Consider the following 18,976-nt stretch of genomic DNA (forward strand, 5'->3'; position numbering starts at 1 on the left):
TTAATCCTTTTACCAATTTATTGCTGTAATATTGCAAATCACAGACTGCAATAAACACAATCAACTAAATGGAATCATTAAATTGACGACTTACGGCAATGACGCGCCACTGTTGAGAGTCAACAAAATATTAAAATAATAAATCAAAAATAAAGAAATCCCAATGCTCATAGGCATGTGAAGTTTTCGTTTGGTCAATTCACCGTCAACGCGGACGCATTAGAAATTTGCCTCATCTCTCTTCAATTGGGACTTATTCGAATGTGAATCGTTAATTACATAATTGACTGCAAGAGGTACAACCGGCTGCAGTCTGAATGCATGTGTGTGTTTGTGTGTGTGTGTGTGCCAGTTGGTAAGCCCCTGATCCTAGGTGTTGTTGCTGGGCGTTCACTGACCACGCCACAACAAAGACTGATGAGCCGCCAGGCATGGTAAAATGCCAAAAACAGACACGGCAACCGGCTTCCCCATTTTATGCATCGTCTTTGTCTTCTTCTTTCTCGCTTCTTCCTCCACCTCTTCTACTTTTTCTTCTGTTTTTTTATTATTATTTATTTTTATTTTTTGCATTTCACGTGGCTGCAATTTCTTTCTTCTGCTGCAACGTGGAGACTTCAGTTGAATTGTGTTAAAATGTTAATTTCATCTTACGTAATCTGTGTCATATCCAGCCAGCCAGGCACCCAGCCAGCCAACAATCAAGCAAGCAAGCAGCTGGGCACCGATTCAATGGACTGAAGAAGGGGGCTAGGGCAGTGGGGAGGCCAGCGGCAGCTGTCGCTGGTCGCTGTTGTTGCACTCACAAGTCGCAAGTCGCATCATCTTCATCATCATTGCACATACACACACAATGGCGAGTCGTTGAGAAAAAAAGTGAGAGGATTCCCAGGCTTGGCCGCTGACTACCCGCATCCACACCCACACATAAAACAACACAACACAATACAGACACACACACACACACACACACACACACACATACACACAAACACATACACACAAGCACATGCACATGATTCGCGTGTTTTGTGCGTTTGGTGGCAAATTAAAAGATATCGCAGTGGTAGCAAACAGATAATTGACATTAGTTACACAGTCGGCAATTAGCTGCAGCCTCCATCGAAGCTCCAACTATTTTATCTGTATTTAACTGAATGTCTGCAAATTTGTGTTTATTGCTGTTGATTCGCTTTGCTGGTGACTTCGACAGAACTTTTTGGTAAACAATTTTTGGACTTTGGCTGATTGATTTCACAGCAATTTGTTTGAGCGAAATTGTCAAAGGTAAAGTTGTGCAAATAACAAACAACATTGCATAGCTGTACTCTGACTTCAATATATTACAGCCATTAATCTTGTTGAAAGTAACCAGCGATTTTATGCACTGAAATAAACCATTGAATGCATTTGCAGCTGACAATCTGAGCGATGTGCAAAGCCATTGATATGCATTTGCAGCGATGTGCAAAGTTGTTGGTACTCAGGGCGATTAAGCAGTTTTCTTATTTACTTATACATTTATGAGTACATGTGCAGATATATATTTAAAGTAAGTTAAATTTTGATGAGCTGAGTCGTTCAATAACTTAAAGCACATTTTACTTATTATATTTTGTAACATTGGACACGTTGTCAAATGATGTTGAGTAGTTGAATATTTATTTGAATAAGGATATCAAATCTACCAAGCTAAATTCATCAGCATGAGAATATATGCAAATTCCATTTTGTTTTTTAATCATGTCCGTCGATGCACACGATACAATAATAACAATAATCCTTTATTACCTCACAACTATATTGTAATTAAATTCAAATTTAATTTACAATCATAATTATTACATTTAAGTGTCAATTACGCTTGAATTGACGTGCATCTCTGTATTTCTGAGAATACATTTTAGCTTGCAAATGGATATTTTTGACAAACTTTATTAATAACTTAATTTTTATTGTCACGGGTTTTTTTTTATGAAATGAAACTTAACTATAATGTAGTTTTTGTAATGAATATCAATATATGTTGCATATCACATTTACATGCACTTTAATTTAAGTATACAGTAGAATTTTATAATCATTGAATTCCTTAATACCCAAATTGGACTATTTCTGTATATATTTATTTGGACATGCGTACATTAATTATGAATAATTATAATTAATCACCTATCCAGCTATCGGTTAACGATTAACCTTTTGTTGTGGCCTAAATAAATAGAATTAACCCGCTGGGTTGCCTATGAAATTTGGGTCATAAATTAGGTCATTAATGGGCCCTTAACTAAATAGTGTCTTAAGTCATACACCAGCTGGGTATCTGGCAGATATCAATATACTCAGTGTATATGTATGTAATTGTTGCAAAAATGCTCTGCACTGCATCACTGCCTCATTCAAGATGCATGCAGCATGACTTGCTTCATTGCAATAAAGGAGTAGTTCCTGAGAGATGACAGAGTCGACAGCGGCGACTTCGGTGGCTACATCTACCTGTCAGCTGTCTGTGCATTTGTTGTTGCATCTGCCCATTTCAGCTGTTGTTATTGCTGTTATTATTGCTGTTGCTGTTTCTGTTGTTGTTTCTGTTGTTGTTGTTGTTTGTATTACATAAAGAAAAATCTTGCCTCTTTGTTTGGCGGCACGAACAAGTTTATTCTACAACGAAAAGTGAAAGGTTTTTGGACTTGTAGTTGAGATCTCGAATTGTTACTCAGGCCAAATTCGGGTCAGTGGCGCACTAAACAGCTCAGCTTGAAGTCTATGCGTTCGTAATGATGAACAGTTTACAGATCTTCTCATCAAGCTTGAGTATGCAATTTCAATAGCCACTGGTCTTGGGCCACATAGTAATTATATGAAAATAATTGAAAACGATTAAGTAAAACACAATCAATTTAATAAAAAGCACATTATCATTGTTTTGGTTAGCAAACGCCAAGACTTTCAGCTGTTGTCGCTTTAATCTAGAAATCATTTTGTTGCAACACACCTCTATCCTTGTGGCAGCCAGCTCCACAAATAGCATGACAACAAGGAGAAGAAAGAGAGAAAGAAATACATTGACAAAAACTGCCGCCAAGACGAGTCGAAATCGTTGTAATCGAAATGTTAACAGCACCATTAAATGAACAAAAGGCTACCGAATCGTTGTCATTTTTAAATTGAAAATACCCAAACATGTTTAAAAGGGGAAACTAGACGTGAATTTTGATTCATTCTCTTGCAAGAATAATTTTAGTATACTTTAATATCTACTTACAACCGCATGCAGGCAGAGAGCTAGCATTTGTGCAACTTTTATTTTCGAAATGATAAGCTAGCTTATAACTGACACAAGGCAGTATGTGTATGTGTGTGTGTGTGTGTGTGTGTGTGTGTATGTGACAGTGTGTGTTGAAGAAGAAGAAGAAGTGTTGGTTTTAGTCATGTTGCAGTAGCAGCAGAGCTAGCAACATCGGTTGTAAGTTAACGCTCACTTGAATTCATTTTGTTGTTTGTTGGCTGTATTTTAGCTGTAACCACTCGAAACCCGTAATTAGTTTACACTTGCGGTAATTGCGGCATAAATCTTTAGCTGTAAAGTGTCGTAATATAATTAAAGGCTCACACACGCACACACATGCAAATTTTATCTTCATGTGTTGACTTTTCGATTTTGTCTGCCCAGCTGTGTTATCCCCACAATTGCCTTCTGCACTTAAATGCCAACACTTGTTACGTCGCCCATCCCTTCCCAGAGCCAAATGCAGATCCGACTTCTGCTGCATTATCCCAACTCAACCGTTGCGACGCGTCACTGCAAAATGATTTGTGGACGTGCATCTAATGGCGGCAGAGTCACTTTTGTGCCGTGTGGCACTGGGATTTGTGGCAACCGAAATGAACTGCATTAGAGACTGGTCGAGCTAAAGCCAAAATGATGCCACCACGCTATTTTTCCAGCAAATGGCAAAATGGCAAAAGTAATTTTTCGTCTTGTAAATAAGAGCATAAATTATGCTCTCGACTTTGCGGATCCCAGTGACGCTTCAGTTTGCACTTTTTACAACATTAATTCGCACATCGCTTAATCCAGCTCTGTGTTTTGCCAGTTGCTCTCTAGACGGAAATAATATGATGGTATCATTGCCATTTTAATGCCGTACCTTTTTGCACAGAGTGTGTGTCCAAGAGCTGTACTTGAAATGCTGTAGCCTCAAGTGGTTTCCACAGGAACATGCAGTGTCAGTTAGCATCTTTGTCGTTTTTATGATACCATTATTGCTGGCACGTTTTATGGAGATATTAGGGCGATGTCGTATATCTATTGAACTCCCGGACATCTGTGCACCGAAGCTAACAAAACGGCAACATACCTGACCAAACAATGAGTTAAACTGGCAATAATTTACACAGTAAAATATATATAGTAGCTATATAACAATGTAAGGCACACCAGCTTGGCTAAAGCTTGTGCAAGATGGGGAAAAACAAACAGTTGAAAAATATCAAGCCGAAAATAACTTCTGCAGCGCCTGCCGAGAAGAAACCCCAACGAGTGTAAATGAAATATATATTCCTTATATAGCGATTGTAACGATTGTATTTGTATTGACTTAAGAGCATTTGTTTTGACAAGAATTATTAATATTGATTCTAAATTATAAGCAGGGCGTGCTGAAGAAAAATGAATGTTGAATTGTTGCCAGTTAACATATGTAATTTATGACATTTTAAAGAAATATAATGCGACTTCGACATTTTTGTGCACAGTGGCCATGCATACGAAAAGCAAAGAGTAAAGTCTCATAGGTGTTATGGGTATACGTATGCATCCCCCAAAGGCACTTCTTCGAGCACATGGTGATTGCCGATGCTAACTTGTCTGCAAACCTGCAGTCAGTATAATTAAATTGTGAGCAATTGTCTTAATGAGTTGCACGATGGATTACAGGTGTTGCAGCCGAAGCAGCGCACTTGTTAGCAAGGTGTACAACAGGATGGCTAACGCAGCAGCTGGCCAGGCCAATTTAATGATGCGTTCGTGGTAGCAGCCAATTAGAGCATGTAATATAAATGGTTTGACAAACCAAGCATTTAGCATAAGCGTGTAAAAACTAAGTAATTCCACAGCAAATTGCATAAGTTGATATGTCACTGACCACGCATCCATGGGTACATTTTGTGTGTATGTGACTCAAGAGTAAACCCACTCGCAATCTTTGTTCATTGCGGAAATCTCGATGAAGCTTCAGAGTGCAGCACATGCCACATGCATGCGAAACCAATGCGAACCGCAAGCCGCAAATCCACCTGAAAGCAATCAAATCAGGTCATCTGCTAAATGTATCTGAAAGGTTAGTTTTGCTGTTAATTTTTCTTATTGTCATTTCTTGGGCATACCTTGCCATGCAATTTATTCTATCTATCATCTTTCGAAATTACTTTGTTGAGGAAAGCAATCGAAGCCGATGTAATCGATACCTCAATGTTTGTAAACATTCTTTTATCTTTTCGCTTCTGAGTGCACTTACTTTTAATTATGGTACATTCTTAAGTATATATTTTTATGTGGCTTTCTTAAGAGAGAGTAATGGAGTTCAACAGAAGAATCATTGATTTTACCCTTGTGCTGTTTCTATTTGTTTTTAAAATAGTGCAATTACTTCAAGTAACAATAATTTACTATGATTTTATAGTAGTTTTTAAGAATTTATTTTACTTATTGTTTTCTGCCTTCCTCTATATATAATGGTATTTGAAGGTACTTTGCTGTGGCAGAATTTTTAATATCACAATAAATCTAAACCATTTAAAATTCCATTGCTGATCTAAAGATTGTGATATGTTCAAACCCAGCACTTAAAGGCTTATAATTTTATTAAAATTAGGTATTCAACATCTGAGACGAGATCTTTTATAGTTTGATTGCCAATAAAAATGGTTATTTTCTCTACTTTATTGGCAAGTCTGTGCAATAACGTAATATGTGAAATCAATGGTAAAGAAATGCATGTGTTTTATCGTTGGCAAGTTGAATTTACTTCGAATCGGTATTGCCTTGAGGCTCGTGCTTGATTTGTGCATTTCCTGGCAAGTTATGCAGGCGTCTCTGGAAAGGTTAACAGCCACGCCAAGCGTCAAGAGCCCTCCATGCGTCTTCCTTCGCCTTGGCCTGCCAAGCGGGCTGTTTGTAGCTCTGGTTACTGATGTTGTTGCTGTTTCATGCAACTGTGGCAAGGCCTACAAGGTTAAAAGTGTTGGTGCTGGCTGCTCGACTAGTTGAGGCAACCGCATGCGGTTAGAGTTTTAGTTTTATTTGCTGTACGAGTTTAGAGATGCGGTGACGGAATGGGGGCTTAACTACATCAACATTGTCCAAATTTGCGATAGCAAAGAAAACCTGTTTAACCACTGACCTTTTCATGCCACACACCATTTTCATAATTGCAATGCAACGACTCTAATCAAGCCGTGAGCCAGGTGCGTGTGAGCCGACAGAGGCGTAACCTGAGCTATCAATAACTAAACACTTATATAAATAGAAAAAAGAAAAGCATGCAAAATGTTTGAAAGTGTTTTGCTAACTCAGCACGCAAAATAATTTGCAGCATCCGATTGACAGATGCGACCTTGCCACATTGTTGCCACAGCTGAAATGCCATATAACTTTCGGCAGTGTCATGACTTGATCATTTCCTTTGACAGTCAATTTAACAGCGCTTTTCCGGCCTCTCAATGAAGTAATTTCGATAAGGCGCAATTGTCAATCAATTCAGTGATATACACAAAAGTCCAGATGCGACCCTCGTGCATAATAGTTTGGGGCCGTATTCATTTAGTCGTGCCGACAGCAGTTACCACAACTCAAACACGTTTGCTCATTAATATTTATGCTACCAATTGAAGCAGTTGCTGTTGGCCAAGCGATGACAACAACAGCAATAATAACGACAGCGTAAGAGCAACGACAATGTGCACTTTTGCATACAAATCGAAATGCAAAATACAAAAATCAAACATCAAAAATCACTTTTCACCTGGTCTGCTCAGCTCTTCTGCTCAGCTCTTCTGCTCTGCTTTTCTGCTCTGCTCTTCTGCTCTGGTCATAGGTCCTGTGGCGGCAGTTAAAATTCGTTTTATGAACTCAATACGAAACTTTGGCAATAACATTTTCCATGCCAGATGCATCTCAATTGACAGGCATGGCTAAGTGTTGGGCATAAATCGCAAACGGCTGTCAAAGCAGCACCGCAACTCATTTGACTCTGGTTGCAGTCGACAGCGGATCCTGTGCCGAACATTTAAATTAATTTTTTGGACAACAGTTAAGCTTGCCGCAGCGTCTACTCCTCTGCATTTGCGCAGATGAAAAGCGAAAGTTTCTTAGCCATGTTCGGTTCAGTTTTTGTTTTTTTTTTTGTTGTTTTTTTTTTTTTCGTTGTGGTGGGAATCTCAATTCGGTCCCGTCGAATGGCCATTTATCTTTGGCTCAATTTGCGCAAAGCCAGCGCTCTCTTACCTAATCAGGGATTGTACGTGCGAGGGAGGGGGACGTGCAACGGGTTGCAGTCGGACAGGCAAGCGGGCGCATCTTTGTCTCTGGCTGCCCCGTGCACTGGCATCCATATGTCGTGTTTGCCACGCGTTTTGTAGACGCCATAAATCGCATTGATTATCGCCATGTCGAACAGATACGAATATTTATTTATGTTTTTTTTTTGTTTTTTTTTTCGGTTTTTTGGCACACTTGGACCATCTTTCATTTGCATTCTGCAAATGTTGTGTAATAACTTGATGGGCAGAGATTTTCGGTTTTTGGTTACGGTTGCGGTTTACAACCTGTCAGTTCGGCTCACATTCTTTGACTTTCAGTTTTATTTACGTTGCCTTAATTAAATTCAATAACTTTAATATTTTGGGTTGATTTTTCTTTCTCTTTCTCTTTTTCTGTTTTTCTTTTTGTTTTGTCTGCCAACTTTTAAGTAAGTCCCAAGTGGCCTTGGCTTCCATCTGTCCTGGTTAATGGTTTTGCTTTCCATTCAGTTGGCCCTTTAAGCTCGTTTTATGCTCAATCAATCTTCTGGTAGCCTGTTTTTGATTGTTGCTTTGCCCACACCTTGTGTCGCTTCATTTGAGCCAAAAGTGTTAAAACTAAAGTCAAATAATAAGTGCATGTTGTAGGACTGCTTTTTAAATTATATTTATTTATTAAATTTGCCCTTGGCTTGACTTCCATTTCAGTTATTGTTGTGCTATTTGTCCAGATTCGTCAAGACTCTTAATTAAATTTGGCTCCCATGCCAATATATATATATGTATTGTATGTATTTCTGTATTTCGCTTAACAAATTCAATTACAAGGTCCTCGAACCAATTGAAATAAAAGGACTTTTTCTTGAGGGCTTTACCAGAACTAAATATGAGAAGCAATGCTGTTGCTCCAAGGCTCTAAAATAAATTAAACAGTTATCTCCACAACAACTAAGTACTGGCAATGGTCACTTAGGAAACGTTTACGATTGGGCTGATTATTGAAACCGACATCTAGAACGTGCTGCTCTAACGAGAGAAAATAAACAGATGTCCAGATAAAGATACAAATTGGCGTTGACCAACAAATACAAGAAGTAAGAGGCATTTTCGCAGTGGACGCGACACGCATTTTTCAAGCGCCATTTATGTAAATAATTGTGGTTTCTTCTAGCCACTCGATTTGCACAAACAGATGCTTACATAATGGCTAGTCAACAAGGGGAAGGGGGAGCGTCAGCGTTGTAGGTAGGCAGGCAGTCAGTCGATGCTGCTGCAATCAGTGGGTCAGAGACATTGTGTCTAATGACCATTTGCATTATCTTCTTTACTTGTCAGTTCTCCAAATTGCACGAAATATTCACAACGCGTCAAATGGCTCAGGGATGCGGGCTGTTCGGCTGTGGCAGATGCAGGGGGAGGAATTGATGTTGTTGATGTTGTCTTGACAAGTTGTTTCGTCAGATATGCAAATGTTGTCGATTTTTTTACGTTTTTTTTTTTTTTTTTGGTTAATGTTGTTGCCATTGTTGGTGCTGCCGTTGAATGTGGACAATCTGTGCGCTTGGGCACGTGCAAGCGTTGAAACACCTCAAAAATTACCAGATAATTTCAAAGAAATGAGCCCAGGAAATGCGAAAATAATACCACAGTTATTTGATGGTTGAATAATGCCCTTTGATGCTGCGATTGCCCAATTGGAAATTATAATTTATAACAAGATTTATATATTTACTGCACTTAAATAGAAAAACAATATTTTCATTTGAAATTTATGGCAAAACTTTCGGCAATCATAACTTTATTTAGACTCAACCGATTTGGACAAGCAATGCCTTTTTGATGATATCTTTCTATTAATCCATATAGTTAAATCTGTATTTCAAAAGTGATAAGGCCACTTCATACAATATATAATTTTGTGTTTCAGAGTTTCACATTTGATCCCAAAAACACAAAAAGCCACAGTGACCGCGATCTCATGGACTTTTGCTCCATCTCTTTGCATTCCCACAGTAAATACGAATAATACGACTTCAACTATTTTTAAGCATTCAAACACACACATACATATTCAAATCCGCGATTTCACTTTAGCTTCGACTTTTATTATTCACTGCTGTTTGCAGGCTGTGGATGGTTGGTAGGTTGACTGGCGCCGACTGAGTGCAAGAGCAACAGCTGTGAAACATACATATTTAAAATTCCCAGAGGCAAGACAATCTGAACACTGCAACACGAATCGCACGACAATAGAAATAAAATAATATTTCGCCCTTAAGCGCAATACTATTTTGACAAATGAAATCCGAGCAACTGGCAAGCTGAGGAAACCCAGCCCAAGGCAGGCAAAGCTGCCGGTTGCAGTTGCAACTGCCATCGATTCAAATGCAAATAAGGTCAGGAAAATAAAGCCAATTCAAGAAGAGTCAACAGAGGCAACAGCTGAGCTTTAAAATAAAAATAAAAATTGCCTTTCTGTCTTTTGAAATAAGTCAGAATAATTTGTAATAATCTACAAACAATCGAAATTTTTCGAAACAATACTGAGAATATAATAATTAGAATATTTCATAATAGTAATAGTAAAATATGTTTACAAAACTTCACTGTCGTAATTTTCTCTATTGCGTCCCTTCTAACGTGTTTCTCCTTTAATTTCGCATGCCATTAGCAAGGACATTTCAGTGCCATTTGTCATTCAAAAATCGTTGGAGTAGTGCTTCTTTGCTTGACAGCGTCTGCTGTCGTTGACTTTTACGAGCTCATTACGTGAACTTTTACGATTTATATATAAAAAAAACAAGCAAAAATTGTTAGATGTGTTGTTAGATATGTTGTTTTTGTTTTCAACACATTTGCGCCAGCTTCCAAGTTGATAGACAAATGAGGGGCGCTTTGCTTTAAAGATGTCCATTATACTTTATTTGAAAATTACGCATTCGCCGTGATGTACGTAACAATTTCATGCGAGCATTTTTCGAACTTGTCCACATTAATGTCAACTGTAGTTGTTGCTCTGGTTAATGTTGCTGCTGTTGTTGTTGCTGTTGTTGTCATTGTTGCTGTTGCCTTGACAGACGTGTTGCACTGGCTGGTAATTCGCTTAGTTTTATTGGCCCACATTCTGCACCCGTTTTTGAGTTTTGGAGCAGCAACCTTAGAAACTTGTTTCCAACTGGCAGCCAGGCGCTTGTCGGTTGTGTTTTAGTGTTTAGGTTCCCACCATTCTCTAGCTAAGCAAACAAAATTGCGCACAGCCGGCAAAAAAGAAGAAAAACGATGTGCCAAATCTTATCAAGCTCGTTGCACTTTCAACCCACAACTCATCACTTCCGCTTTGCCGCGAATGCCTCAATTTTTATTTGACGTTATTTACTTTCCTCTTCAAAGACTTGCGCCAAAGTGCGTTTTGCAGTTGCCGAGACAAAAAAGAAACAAAAACGAGTCAGAAAATGTAACCGTAAAAAGTGTCTGTTGTAGCACATTTTTTCCCCTTGCTAATGTTCATGGCCGTGGCACGACCTGCGCTCAGGTCCAGACTCGAATATGTTTCCGCATAATAAATACTAGGAAAAAAAAAAACGATAGCAATTGGAGAAACTCAAAGTGTTAGAGTTTAGCTTTTTGGGTACATGCAAAGAAATATTAAGTTCACTCGTGCAAACTAGACTTGTACCATATTGCAGCAAATGCATATTGAAAAGCACGTTCTTTAAAGCGCTTGCCTCGCTCTTCCCCATTCAATGTCAACGTCATGCCAACTAAATGCACATTTTCACATGTCAAGAAGAGACGTAAACCACGAGACGGCAACAAATGTGTTCTTGCAATTAAATTAAAAGGACGACCGCCAACTGGCAACTAATGCAACAGCAGCTGGCACTACAAAAGTTGCTTACAGCGAACACGCAAAGCTAACTTTAAATATAAAAGGTTTTTGGATGTATTTTTTTCTAACTTTAGTAAAGTCGTTCACTTTAGAGGGAAGCATCTCTATAATCATAACTGAGAGTGTCAGCTTTGGAAAAGCCAAATTAATTCCAGTCATGGGAATGTGATCTTTTGCGTACCAACTCGTATAGATAAAATATGTGGGAATTTGCTGAAAGGATATGTGTAAAAAGCCAAATGCTTAGCGCCACTTGTTATTTATTTCAAGACATCGATGAATACATTAACCTAATTAAAACCAAGCCAGAAACAAACCCTTAGAAATGCAAATTATTTGGAAATTTGCCAAAAGCACTAATTGAAAACTTTAGCAGTCAAATTACTTGGAGCACGTGTCAATAAATGCAACTGAATGTAGCTTATTTAATTACTTATCTTGGATAATATAATTTGTTGAGCAGACTTAAGTAGGAGACAAATTTTGGGGATTTGGTTAACCAAAGTGTCGAGTGCAGGTGAAAACTTCTGAAATATTGACAAGCTCTTAGCCTGAAAGTTTGAAATTGCCACTGTGCAAATGTTCCTTAATTAATGGCATTTAAATAAAGTATTAAGTATAAGCGTATTAATTATTGACAATATTTTGTGCAATTGTCAATTGGTCAATCGTTAAAGAATCTGAATGCGGCAAGATGTCGTTGACACTAATTAGCATTTTAAAATTGGCAATAAGTTAACGCTGCTTCAACAGCAACTTCAACTCGGCTGCCAACGTTCGCAATTGAAGCCGAACATAACAAACATGCTGTCAAGTGCAATAAATAACAAGTCTATGAATATACCATGTCGATATGTCGTTGAGCGCATCGCAAAGAGATGCTGTGCCAGACACTGTCTGGCGTCATCAGCAACAACAGCAGCAACTACAACAAGACAAGACAAAAAAACGGCAGCAGCCACAAAAATGTCAAATGTAAGAGCGAAAAGTCCAAGAGCCACAGCATTGAGCAAAGACAAAAATAAAAGTTTTACAAATACTATAAAATTGTATTCAGCTATTGAAAAATTTGCACGCTTTGATGTTGCTGTGTTTGCCTAACAAGCAGGAAGTCGCGCAGTGGCTGCCGCTCATGCTGGAGATGCCACTGCCTCATCACAAAAATACACACAAACATACACAGACACACAATAACACACACACACACACACACACACACACAAGTAACAAGCGACAAAAAGATGCAGGAAGCAACAACTGTTGTCGACTTCCTACAAAATGCTCCCGTCGCACTGTTGGCACCCAGGGATTCACAGCACCCACCGGCTGCGCAGCTGATTGCGTGAGTTGATGCTATCTTAATCTTTCAGTGTCAACAGCGAAGTCAACCTCATGGTAGCTTTGCAACGCAAAGGATGCCAGATCCAGCTGCTTTCCTGGTATTTCTTATGTAATATGCGTGCACCGCTAATCCTCCGTGATTGAACACTAATTGCCCGCCAAGGAACGAACACTGCCAGTCCAAACAAATGGCTTAAGCAATGATCCACTAGCTGGAATCTTCTTGAAGTTACTCTACACTATGCAAATGCGGTTGGCATACAACTGAGCCAACTAAGCTGTTAATCCAGCTTGGTCAAAGGAATAGATTTGGAAATCAGAAAACGTAGTTCATTGGTAGTTAGGTGCATCTTTGAAAAGCTACTTCGGATAATTTGTGCTGACTAGGTATTAAGTACATCGAATTAAAATGTAATAGTGATATAATAAATAAGTATAAAATGTTAGCATAGACCTATGCATACTCGTGTAACAATGAGATTTAAATATATTATTTGCGTCTCTCAAAAGTTAGGTAACCAGATAAAATAAATTTAAAACAAAAAATAAAGTACGTCTAGCTCTCATTATTATAAAACTGACTTTTCCATAGCCCTGTCCAAACGGGGTACCCTAAATGGAATGTCCGCCTTGCTCTCTTGTGTCGCTTTAACTAAACAAAGCGTGAGATTTATCTACTGGTTGCAGTCAGCCTCTCTTTTTTCACTTTACCCGCGGCTCGTTCGCTTTCCGCTGCAATCGGAAGTTGAGCGTAAATCGTTTAGGCGCTTGAAATATTCAGAAAATTCAGAGCTGTCTGAACTGAACTGTGAAACTGAATGCAAATCGAAATGCAAATTCAATTGCTATGCATGCTGTTTTCAATGCCCGCGAATCCCCATCGGAATTCACATCGCGAATGCAATATAGCCAAAGAGCTAAGGAGACTCATTTAGAGGCGTCTGTCGATTGCTGCAGTTGCTCACTGCGATTGCCTGGCAGTGAACAGCAGCATCTGTTTCTGAGGTATTTAATTGATTTGCGGGCACTCGCACAACTTACGACTATCATAACAATAAAACCACTTAAGGCCAACAAGCCCAAACTGTCGAAAAAAGAGCGCAAAACATTTTTGCATATGTTGCGCTGATCGGGTGGAGAAGTTTCGTCCCCCTTGTGACGGCGTGACTGGATCTGGAGTCGGGTTACGCAAGCGGAATTCAAGGTGAAATCGCCGGCATTTGCTTAAAGGCCGGAAATGCAGTCACAAAGCAAAAAAGTGTAATATTGCAGTAGCTAACAACAAATGAGATTTCATTGGCAGTGTATTGCAATCACATTTAGATTTGAGCCTTATTGCATTTGACATATGAATAGTCTGCTAACTTAGTTTTGACACCTAGTCCGATTAGTTAAACCACGGAGAAATATGACAACTACGTCTACTATCTTGTCTTAAATAGCCACTTTTTGCATTTATATTTATATTGTAAATATTGAATTATATATTTTTTATAAGCCTAAAAAGAAGATAAGTTTAAGAAAATTAATTTACTGTTAAATCTTATTAAATATAAATACTGCAGACAAAAACCATAATTATTAAAGACTGGCTGGTTTGTCTGATGCTTAATTTAATTGGTCTAATCCAAATATTTGATCGAACAATATAATAAATCGGTTTATTTTGTAACTACCTCTCAAAGCACCAGTTACATTAAATAAATTAAATCGAATCGGAAAGAAAACACAACAATTGACCCGAAAATGGGCCATTAACTGAAAAGAGCGTTGGGTAATTTGTTCAATTTTCTCCAGCAAATTTTTAAAAGTTCATTGAACATTCACTCGATAAAACTCAATAAACTGAAAAAATGCGACAGCAAGAAAATGGTTTAAAACATAAAGAGAACTCAGATTAAAGGCCGCTAACAACAATAATAATAGCACTCAGTAATAATTCCATTGAAATTACATTTTATTATTTTTGTTTGCGCAAAGAGGTGACGATTCGCAAAAACGCCTGTTTTTTATTTTGGGTTTTTATGACAAAATTACGCAAAATGCTAATTTCCGATTCGTAAGCGTGTGGTCCAACACACCATGAAAGTCATGCGACTATTAAAAAAAAATAAAAGTTATAAAAAGCTAACGAATAAGAATACTAAATTGCTTGAGAGTTGCATGACTGTTGAATGCCCTGACTTTAGTTTAGTTTTTTGTTAATCAGATGGGCCCTTAACTGCATTTCACAAGCAATTCATGGACTTGGGATTGGGAATTATCTGTGCTGGAAATCTGAAAAGACGCGTAGCGAATTTGTAAAAAAACCCACTTGTACAGTAGTCATTGGAGTGTAGTGACTCAACATTATATGATATATTCCAACTATAACTTGGATGTATACTCATATTTTTTGTTAGCAATTATTTTATAGGACCGAGATATTTTCGAAACAACAAATCGATGCATAATAATATATATTAAATTATTTTGAATATATTTCAATAATAGTATGACTGTTTTATTAGTGTATTTTAATAATTAAATGAGAAAAAAACAACAAACTATTTCTTAATGATTTTTACTGTACTGTTGTAGTACGCGCACAGTGTCACAATGAGTTCCATTTACACACACACACACACACAGGCACACACTCACATTTGCTCTTATTGTGAACTTTATTTTGCACATACTCGCATTTATTACAGACATATGTGTGCATATACTGAAATATATAATATAGTACATAGAGATTGCCGCACAATGGCAACCCAAATTTTAATGGAAGGAAAACCCACAACAAACACGCGCACAAATTATTCAAATTGCCATTGTTAACAGCTAGACAGATTCCCGGCTAAGACTTGCCGAGATTTTCATATGGTTTTCACTTTTCGCTAGCTGGAAGTTTGATCGTGAGCACAAGCGCATTTTCATCAACAGTTTGCCCCGAGGAAAGCCAGCAAAGCAGCCGCAGCCGATCACTAGGCCTGCCACGGCTCGAGTGCGAGTTCGAAACACTCTGTGGCAGCTGGGAGATGCGAGTTGCTTGCTGCTAACCGATAGCTGGTAGCTTCAAGCGAGAGCGAAAGTGCACGACATTGGGCTCTGCAGCTGGAGAGTGCTGAGCCCAACTACTCTCTGCCAGGTCTCTGCCACATATCCGACAGCGGGAAATCGCTGGTAGGCTGATGATTTTGGCTACAGCGGCTACATCGGCCTGTGCGGTAATAAGTTGATTGTGCTGTAATTTCGGTTTCACTTGCCCGTCCTACGCTGAGATTGAGAGACTCGCTTAGGCAGACAAAGAGATATCCAAAGAGAGAGAGTGTGAGAGAGAGAGAGAGAGAGAGAGAGAGAGAGAGTGAGAGAGAAAGAGAGAAAGAGAGGCACTGATCATTATTGGCCAGCTCGTTGGCCAGCTGTATTGCTACGGGCCTCTGCCCCACACATGCGCAATGCCCAAAAAGTCGCATCATCATCATCGTCATCGTCATCATCATGATCGCTAACCTCTCCCAGTGTAAGAGTATGCGTGCAATTGTGTATGTGTGTGCTGCTGGCCGACTCTGTGCGACTGTGCGACTGTGGCATCTATGTTGCTGGGATTTCTGTATAAATTGATGATGCGGCTGCATTGGTTCGTCAGTGAAACATTTGATTTGGTCTAATAAACATCGGTGAACCGAGTCCGAGTCCGAGTCAGGATAACAACATAAAACGTGAGCAACCATCTCCATCTCCAACACCAACTTGAGCAGCCAAACAAGCAGCAGCAACAGCAGCAGCATCATACCCAACACCCACACTACAACTTAACAAGAATCTTCTTCTATACTCCCACACCAATACACAGCACAGACCCAGGATTACTGTGACAGTGCAAGTGTGTGCGTGCTAATCCGTTACATCCGTTACATCCAATCCAATATCCAAGTACGCGTTTACTTCGATTTCGTGTTAACGCAGCCATGAAAACCTTCATCTTAATGTCCTGTCTGGCGCTGGCCGCGGCGCGCCCCGAAGCGGGCTACAACTATAACCGTCCCGGAGGCGGCGGTGGCTCCGGTGGTGGATCCCACGGTGGCGGCATTGGCGGCTCAGGTGGCTTTGGCGGCAGCTTCGGCGGCGGATCAGGAGGCTTTAGCGGTGGCTCCGGAGGCGGTGGCTTCGGCGGCGGAGGCTCCGGAGGCGGTGGTTTCGGCGGCGGAGGCTCCGGTGGAGGCTTCGGTGGCGGATCAGGTGGAGGATTCGGCGGTGGATCGGGCGGTGGTTTCGGTGGCGGATCCGGTGGTGGATTCGGTGGCGGATCCGGCGGTGGTTTCGGAGGCGGTACGTCAATCCAGAGCGCAAACTAGTTTCACAGCTAATATTGGACAATTTTTGCAGGCATCGGCGGTGGCTTCGGAGGTGGTGGTGGCGGCGGCGGTGGCACCACTTTGGTTCAAAAGCACATTTATGTTCATGTGCCACCACCAGAGCAGGAGGAAGTGCGTCAGCGCCCCAACATTCCAGTCGGCCAATCCCAGAAGCACTATAAGATCATCTTCATTAAGGCGCCATCGGCACCCTCGTACCAGGCTCCAATCATCCCACTGCAGCCACAGAACGAAGAGAAGACCCTGGTCTATGTGTTGGTCAAGAAGCCCGAAGATCAGCAGGATATTGTCATTCCCACGGCCGCACCCACGCAGCCCTCAAAGCCCGAGGTCTACTTCATCAAATACAAGACCCAGAAGGATGGTGGTGGTGGTGGTCTTGGCGTCACTGGCGGCAGCGGTGGCTTCTCCACTGGCGGCAGCGGTGGCTTCTCCACTGGCGGCGGCGATGGTGGTTACTCTGGCGGTGATGGTGGCAGCTCGGCGCCATCCACCAACTACGGCCCACCCGGCAAGTCCGGTCCCTACTAAGGGTCATTTGCATCACAACAACAACAGCAACAAGAACAAGAACAACAAGACCATCAAAAAGAAAAACATGAATATGAACCTTGAACTTACCACAATCAGACACATACTCGGCTCAAGCTGCTGACTAGTCCTGTCGACCTGTTGACTCGCTAACAAACAACTATTCCCGACAAGAAAAACAAAAAACAAAACACAAAAAAAATCAAAAGACAAAAGACATAATGAAAGAACTTGCCCACACTGAAAACTGCAACTGCGACTTGACACAACTCTGGACGAGAAGACTAACCCGAAAACCTGACGATTTTCTCGCCTAGGCTCTGCTAGGTTCTCTCAAACATAAATGGACAACAATTTCGTCCGTCACTTTTGTACATACAAATATTTCCGACTATCTTTCCAAACATCAAACGATATCTCACAATATCACCATTCATCTCCTTCAATCTCTCCCTCTCGCTCCCTATCTCTATCTCTCTCTCTTTTTCTCACTCTTGCCTAATCCAAGAATAATGAAAAAATGATATAGCTAATAGACGACAAGTGCCGGGTTCTCCGAGGTGGGAACCTCACTTGCCATCTGAGCAATAGCGAAAGAAGCATCAGAAGGAAAAGACAGAAGAAAATACATAGTAGATGATGATAATGCGCGAGTTGTAAAATGCTCCATTCATAATACATATATATATAAATATAAATATACTTTAATTATGTTATTAGCTTTAAGTACTTTATGCACAATAAAAAAAACAACGGTGACAAAATTACGAAAAAAAAAAACAAACAAAGAAAGAATGTTTATTATTCTTCTATGAAACTCAATTTCATTGGGAACTTTCAAAAAATTTGTTTCCATTAGCAATCTGGGCTTGGCAGAGCCTTTGCACAAATTGATTTTTGTGCTCGTCCTTAGAATTTTCATTGTACTCTTTAGTCCTCTTGCTCCTCCATACCTACTGCCCACACCTACGATTTATTGGGGTCAATAATGTCGTCTAAGCGTCACTGCAACCAAAGCGATAAGATTGAGTTCTATGGGTTCCTCTTTTCAATAGAAAGCCATAAAATGATGTATAGCCCACTTGGGCAATGTTTTTGCTAAGAGCTTTTTAGCACTTCATAAACCTGCCATTTATTTCTCATTTCAGTTTGCAAACAAAACTGTGTCAGATTTAGGTCAAGCGTTAAAATCATTTAATCAAATTTATTCGGACAAAACTCAGTTATTCACTCAACTTGTAGTCGACACAGGTGAAAAAAATAAATTAGACTCGAAAAACCGAGTGGGAAATGTATCTTGTGTATCTTGTCAAAGTTCTGAGCCCGACTA

At 39.8% G+C, this 18,976-nt stretch overlaps 2 protein-coding genes across 2 annotated transcripts in view; both read left to right on the forward strand.

Annotated features, from left to right (window-relative positions):
* The window catches only part of LOC6564161 (RYamide receptor), a 60,879-nt gene that overhangs the window by 32,920 nt on the left and 8,983 nt on the right, over positions 1 to 18,976 (forward strand). The gene's annotated exons all lie outside the window — the stretch shown is intronic.
* On the forward strand, positions 16,428 to 18,118 carry LOC6564164 (keratin, type I cytoskeletal 9). Its single transcript, XM_032737616.2, is given in 2 exon segments — positions 16,428 to 16,458; positions 16,593 to 18,118. A coding segment is annotated over 1 exon segment (939 nt). The 5' UTR covers positions 16,428 to 16,458; positions 16,593 to 16,707; the 3' UTR covers positions 17,647 to 18,118.

The sequence above is a fragment of the Drosophila grimshawi genome, unplaced genomic scaffold, assembly GCF_018153295.1.
Source record: "Drosophila grimshawi isolate 15287-2541.00 unplaced genomic scaffold, ASM1815329v1 contig_311, whole genome shotgun sequence".
NCBI classification, from domain to species: domain Eukaryota; kingdom Metazoa; phylum Arthropoda; class Insecta; order Diptera; family Drosophilidae; genus Drosophila; species Drosophila grimshawi.